The following is a 7,048-nucleotide window of genomic DNA, read 5'->3' on the forward strand; positions in this document are numbered from 1 at the left end:
GTCAATAATTTTGCTGTTTTAAAAAACCAATTCCTTCTTTTATGGTGGGGGAAAATAATCCTAAACTAGTCAGAAATGTGTTTTAAATATATCTATATATTAAAAGTAACTGTAACAGTACGATTCCTACTGGCTGAGGGACGCCTTTGAAACGCTGTGTTCTTTTTTCTGCGAAGATTTCTTGCTATTTTAAAAAAAATCTCTATATTTTGTTCTCTGTTTTAACAAGAGTTTGAAAGTTGTGTTGTCTCATTGTCGGCATTTCAACCCCCAGATCTCAAAAACCCACCACCGCTACTGTCTCCCAGCAGCCTCATTAACCAACCTCATCGTTTGTGTTTTTTCCTGCTTCTTTTAGTTCTACGGGCCGGCTTGCTGCACGTTTGCAAATTTGTTTTGAGATCACTTTACAAAAGGAAGCTGGCACCTCTAAGGGATACTAATTACAGATTTTCCTGAGTGACAGCATCTTTTTTCCCAAAGATTCAGGAAGAAGGGAAACAACCTTCAGAATTCCCCTAAGACTCTTGGGAAGGGCACATTTCTAAACAACCTCAAACACGCTGAAGAAGGCAAGGAGAGGCACAGACAATATTTTGGAAGGCATACCAAAGGGGGTGGGCATTGTTACTACAAGATATATTGTACACACTTGGAGAGAAACCACCGAAAGGTGATCAGAACAGCGTACCTAGCACTTTAAAGACCAAGTTAATTTGTGCGCAAAGCATAGATCTGTAAACAGGTCGATTTTAGCCAACGAGAACATGCTACATTAAAATATCCGTGTGCTACAATCCAAGAAAGTCTTCAAGCTACTGCTGACCAGAACCGCTTTATTTGGCTGATGATTTCTTGCAAAACCACTGAGAACTGCAACGTTTCAAACGCGGCCAGCTGAATGTCAACCTGGACTTCATTAGAGAGAGCTGAAATTCAGACCTTTCCTTTTCTGTAACTCTATTCCTTTATCAGCGCTATGGCTTTAATACCGTATTCATTTCAAAGGGGGCTCGCTGCCCGTTTATGGCCCTAAATAAACTGGAACAGTACAGATGTAGCCTTTTCAACCGCTTAGATAATAATATACCAACGTTTTGAAGGGAGGTGGGCAGGGTTTTATTTATTCAACCTTTTATTTCTTCCTCCCATCTATTTTGAAGTGGGGTTTCACTGAAAGCAATATCAACATTCCCCTAAGGAGACTGAATAGTTATAGATCAATTATCAGATGGATTCTCCCCTGAGCGGCTTGGAGCTCTGGGTATACTGTATAAAGAGATACGTGGCTTTTCAGCCTACCTGCTCCAAACTGAAGCCTAATTTCTCCTTTTCCAAAGTGTTTGCATCAAGGCAGTAGTTCAATAGCCTTTCTTACACAGAATTAATTCCCTGCCAGCCTCCTTTACTTAAAGGGGGTTTGAATAAAATGACTAGACCAAGAAGTAAACTCACTGGCTATGTCAGCTGCTGCTCCGTGAGCGAGGTTAGTCAAAAATGCTTCTGCTGGGTACCGAGAATAACTTGCATTGCTTGGGCATTTCTGAGGGGGTCGTTTGGAAACCGTTTTATTTAACCCGAATAACATATAAAAGCCAGCTGAATGTGGCCAATGGGTTCCTGCGCTTTGGCAAATGCCTGTTAAATGGCTTCATTACCACTTTAATAGCCCTTTAACAATTTCAATGATCTGCTACTTGGTCTCTGGAAGGCTTTTGTCACCGGCTTGTGTAAAGTTACTCAGGGACTGTGGGGTTAGAAATTTTACACTTCCAGGAGGGGTTTGTTGCACTAACAGCTGGGACGCATCTGTAACGGTACAAGTTTGTCTGAAAGCAGAAAATTAACAAACCCAAAGCACTGCTTTGCTATTGCCTTTAGCACCATCAGGCCACAGGGAAGAGAGCAAAGGGGCGGCAGAGAGATTTTCTTAGGCAAACAAATACAATGGTCTTATGTGAGTACCGTTTCTGACAGGATCAGGGAGAACTAAAACCTGAAGTTTAACTGAAATATCGTCGTCCCACCCCCCTTCATTGTTAAGTGACAAAAAGTTATTGTTACGCAGGAATGATTTTCTAGCTTTGTCTTTGTCTTTTTTTTAAAAAATCTAAGTAATAGAATCAAAGGACAAAACATCCCCCAGGAAAATGAAGAAAACGGATCACAACTATAAAAACAAAGTGAGCCGGTCTGGTTCAAACTGTAACATTGATTGTGAGAAAATCAAATGATTAAAAACGTTCACCATTTAATTCCCGTGACTATGGCGAATAAAGTGAGATTGTATCCTATTCACTCCATAATGTGTTGGAAGATGCTTATTTGCAGAAAACGTCACGTTTTAGGGTTTCTTTCCCACCGTTCCTGCTCTTTATTTTTCACACCAAATTTGCGAATCTCCTATTTTATTCTAACTTTTGAGTTGTTGCAATCACTGAAAAAGTTTATAGATGTTAAAATGTAATAAATTCATCAGACAGTCAGAAGGAGCGGTGCATAGCAAGTTGTCTCCTGGGGATTTGGAGGGGGTTTGCCCAGACAGCCCCAGTAGGGGTTGTGGAGGGATATGCTAATAAAGACTAGCCTCTCTGGACCAGCCTCCCATAACAACACGTATATATAAAGAGCCCCGGGCCCCAGAGAAAGGACATTTTGCTTCGCATCCTTAATTACTTAGGAAATTGCCCAAGAAAACTGCAGTATGACGTGCTGAGCCTGGCTCGCTGCAATCCAGACCTAGCACCGCTCTGTATTAGCTGTTGTAAAGATGGACAGTTGCCAGTTTTCTCCATCCGAGTTCTTCTATGACAGCTCCTGCATCTCTTCCCCGGAAGGCGAGTTTGGGGATGATTTCGAACACGGGCTTGCTGCCTTCGGAGCCCACAAAACAGACGGCCCGTGGTCAGACGAAGAGGAGCATGTCAGAGCCCCCACAGGGCATCATCAAGCCGGCCACTGCCTCATGTGGGCTTGCAAAGCCTGCAAGAGAAAGTCCACTACCATGGACCGGAGGAAGGCAGCCACCATGCGCGAGAGGAGGCGCCTGAAGAAAGTGAACCAGGCTTTCGACACACTGAAGAGGTGCACTACTGCCAACCCCAACCAAAGGCTCCCCAAAGTGGAGATCCTGAGAAACGCCATCAGGTACATCGAAAGCCTGCAGGAGGTCTTGAGAGAGCAGGTAGAAAACTACTACAGCCTGCCAGGACAGAGCTGCTCTGAACCCACCAGCCCAACTTCCAGCTGCTCCGACGGGATGGTAAGAGACGGACGTTTCGATCACGTAAAACTCTTTGGGTTCTAAAGGTGCCGACACAGGCAGGTTACTCCGTTAATTCAGAGTTCTGCTGTGTGGTTTAAAGGTAGAAGAGTGAAAACGCGGGGCGTTTATTAAGATCCCACGGAAACGTTAAGTGCGCTTCGGAAAATGGTCCCTTTCCAGGATGTGATTCACATGGTGTTCTGCATGCAAACAGCCTAGCAGTGCTGTGGGGATGAGGGACTTCATATGTGCAAAGGGGGCAGCTTTGTTGCCCTGCAGGGGATGAAGATAAATAGAAAACAATCTCCTGGGTAGTGATCATAGCATTCACCACTCAATGCCCGTCAATTCTCCTTAGTGTTTTGTAGACAAGCTCTTACGAAGTCCCCCCTGGAACATGGAGAATGGAGAATAGGGAGTGAAGCCTTTGCTTACTCCTTCGCCCCCCAGCCCCCAGTAACGTTACAGTTGTCATGAAAAAAATAGAGAGCAAGAGGGGAACCCACCCAGCTGAAGCCTGGCCCAGATGAGATGTTGATGCATTTTTTCCCGAGCGCGTTTGTTCCATCAGTGCCAGGTTTTAATGCGCTTTAGTTGTGGGAACGTGTCCTCTTACTGACTCGCTGTGCCTTCCTCCTGCTACCATCCATTCTCCATGGTTAACGCGGTGCACATTGCGGATGGGCCCGCCTTTTGCCACGCTGCCCCTCACGCCATCAGCCGCTGGAAACTGAGCTAATGTCAGCAAATGCGCCGAAGGCGCGGTGGGGTTGAGGGGCCCGCTGCAGAGTTAGCAGGGCCCCAGGCTCAGCCCGTTGGAAGCCAGCGCGCAAAGTCGCGCATCCCTAAGCTCTGTGCACTCATTTCTTGTCTGTTCTAGGCCGAATGCAACAGCCCTGCTTGGCCCCGGCGGAACAGCAGGTTTGACACTGTCTATTGCCCGGACACACACAGCGGTAAGCATGAGCACGGGGCTCGGGCCAGCGCGTTTCTTAACTGCGTGACTCCGTCGTGAGTAAGGTGGGAGCGACGTAGGTCGAGAGGCAGCATCTGCCATGAGTTTTCACCCTCCCAATCTCTATGCCGGGCGGTGATATTTACAAACGATGAGGTGCGCTGCATGTCAGCGCCTGGACTCCAAAGGGCTGGGTGGGGATAGGTACAGGAGTTGGAAATTAAATCGTAGCTACTTAGCGAGTTAATTCACGTTTCTTGACGCATGTAAGTATTTATCTATTACTTTCGCCTTACTCTGTTCCACAGACAAAAGTACTTCACTGTCCAGCTTGGACTGTTTATCCAGCATCGTGGATCGAATCTCTTCCACCTCCGATCAAGCTGCGCTGCCGCTTCTGGACACCGCCTCCCTCCCTGCAAACGCCAGCCTCGATTCCCAGCCAGGCACCCCTAGGACCCCTCCTCATTCCAGGCTCATCTATCACGTATTATGAGCTCTGAGACATGAAACCAACTCCAGCCACTGCTTTTGCGTGGGGAGAAAGAAGCTCACGCAATGAACTATGCAGGTGGAATCCACGCGTTTCAACCTATGTATATAAAGGAGAAGCTTTTTAAACTGTATGTTTGTGAATAATGTTGCCAGGAGATGTATTTATCTAAAGCATTCTTGACACATTTTAGTCCTTTTTTGACTTTTATTATATTGTTACCAGCTTAGCTTTTTGGCTAGCGTAAACATTGTGCGCACTAAACAGAAGGCTGTAACAAGTGGCTTCCTGCGAAGTTTTTATAAAAATGCTAACTTAATATTTTCATAATGGTCTGTCTTAACGCTCTTGGTTAGAGGAGGCACTTTTATTCCACCTGAAACAACAAAGCAAGTAAAAGCTCTCTTCCAAACAACATTAAACATATTTGTCTCATCAGATACAAATGTATGAAATACAGAGAAAACATTGTTGCCTAATGCTCCATAGTTTATTTCCATTCGTGGGATGCTTTTTGTTGTAAGTTCCTCAGTATTTCTGTGGGGACCGAGGGTTCTCAAAATAAAAGCATCTGAAATTGTCAAAGGTTGGGAATACATGGTATTCTGAAAACCCTGCTATAAATAAAAAGTGTTATTACAGAAGTGGTTCCTTTTGTGGTTCTTTAAACCATCTCCAAATATTCAGGACTCTAGCCATTTTTTTAATGATTTCTAGCTATTCCATATACTTACCAATTCTTTGAATTCATCATGCTAATAATGGTATGGCATATTGCACATTTAATCTAGAGGCATCCCAAAGTCTTTTACAAACTAAAGCTTTGGTCTTGCAAAAAGTTAGGCACATATTTAACCTGAAGCCTGTGAATAGTCCCTTTGAGTCTGGTGGCACTATTTAAAGCAACTGCATAATGTTTGCAGGATTAGGGTGTAAAGATACAATGCAGCACTCCTGACATGAGTGGCTCTTCCTCATGCAAGTAAGGACGTCCATGGGACTACTCAGAAAGCAGGAGTTTGCAGGATCAAGCCGTTATATAACACGTTAACAGCAAAGACCCGCTCCTATTGCCATTGATTTCAATGGGAGTGGAACTGGTCCCCACCTCTGCAGTCCTTATTCTGGCAGACCCCAACCCCATTTATTTCTGTGGGAGTAAGGGCACAGTACAAATTACAAGCTTTGACCTTAATACTACATTGTCACTTTACCATGTGTCAACTGCATGATTTGGCTCTTATATTGTAGGCAGACTCATAGGTGCTGGAACTAGGGGTGCTGGGGGTGCTGCTGCACCCCCTGGCTTGAAGTAGTTTCCATTATATACATGGTTTACAGTTTGGTTCAGTGGCTCTCAGCAATCCAACTATACAAATTGTTCTAGCACTGCTGGGCAGAATTGTACTCTCTCTTATACTCTCTGTGGCAAAGGACTACCAGTGTAACAGAGTAGAAGTTGGCAGAGTTGATAAAAACAAATTGCAAACTATCCCTTTTTTCCACAACCCCCAAACTACAGTTCTTAAGGTTCACAAAACACATTATTTTGCCCACATTTTCTTTGTTCCACCTCATATGATGGAAATGCATGCATAATTCATAGATGGTAACAGAGTCACACAGCACTAAAAATTGCCAGCCAGCCTTTGCAAAATTATGATCTTTTTAAAAAAAATATTTCCTTTCATTTACCAAGTCACTTCAGCTAACATGTTCTATGATGAAAAGATTCCAGCCATTAGTAATGCTCTAGCTATAATCCAAGACTGTCTTCACAGCAACGTCCAGAAAAGAAAGATGGATTCTTTTAATAAGTGCTCAAGAGTATCTAGCATGAGAAATTATCCTCTCGGTGTCAGGTCTCTTGGACGAAAGGTGTATAAGCTTTACTAGCATGGGCTTATGGATATATCTGGCATAGTCATGTTATTGTTAGCAATGGATGGCTCAGAGTAGTAGTAATAGGATACAGAGCCTTTCATGTCTAAGGACTTGTCTACACTGCAGGTTCACTGTGTGTTATCTCCTGCACCGTTGCCCAAAGTCCTCATCCAGGGGAGTATGGATCAGAACCACATGTTGACCAGTGACCCACCCCTACCTATTTTCCCTTTTTACAGTGTGGAGATAGGAGAGCAGGTACCACCTGACCTTGAGCCAATATAATCCTACACAGCCATTGGCACAATTCCCTGAACTTGTATCTTCTTGCCCTTCTACCTACTCACTTCTCACTTGCCCTCTGTGCACCGGCAGCTAAATGGCAGTTAACCTGTCTTTCCCCATGCAATTTAATTCAGTTTCTGCACAGCTCAGCCCAGCTCTGCCAAAC

General features: G+C 44.4%; 1 protein-coding gene across 1 annotated transcript; it reads left to right on the plus strand.

The window, feature by feature from the left end:
* Positions 1 to 2,282: 2,282 nt before the first annotated feature.
* Positions 2,283 to 5,332, plus strand: MYF5 (myogenic factor 5). The gene is made up of 3 exons (XM_032806320.1): positions 2,283 to 3,262; positions 4,146 to 4,221; positions 4,529 to 5,332. Exons 1-3 carry the CDS (start codon positions 2,771 to 2,773, stop codon positions 4,714 to 4,716), a joined length of 756 nt encoding a protein of 251 aa, XP_032662211.1. The 5' UTR covers positions 2,283 to 2,770; the 3' UTR covers positions 4,717 to 5,332.
* Positions 5,333 to 7,048: the final 1,716 nt, after the last annotated feature.

The sequence above is a fragment of the Chelonoidis abingdonii genome, chromosome 1, assembly GCF_003597395.2.
Source record: "Chelonoidis abingdonii isolate Lonesome George chromosome 1, CheloAbing_2.0, whole genome shotgun sequence".
In the NCBI taxonomy this organism is placed as follows: domain Eukaryota; kingdom Metazoa; phylum Chordata; order Testudines; family Testudinidae; genus Chelonoidis; species Chelonoidis abingdonii.

What these genes read in the sequence shown, in the direction of transcription:
- MYF5 (XM_032806320.1), top strand. Translation starts at nt 2,771, where the DNA reads ATGGACAGTTGCCAGTTTTCTCCATCCGAGTTCTTCTATGACAGCTCC. An exon ending in CCAGCTGCTCCGACGGGATG is followed by an intron (nt 3,263 to 4,145) that starts GTAAGAGACGGA and finishes TGTCTGTTCTAG; the next exon opens with GCCGAATGCAACAGCCCTGC. An exon ending in TTGCCCGGACACACACAGCG is followed by an intron (nt 4,222 to 4,528) that starts GTAAGCATGAGC and finishes TCTGTTCCACAG; the next exon opens with ACAAAAGTACTTCACTGTCC.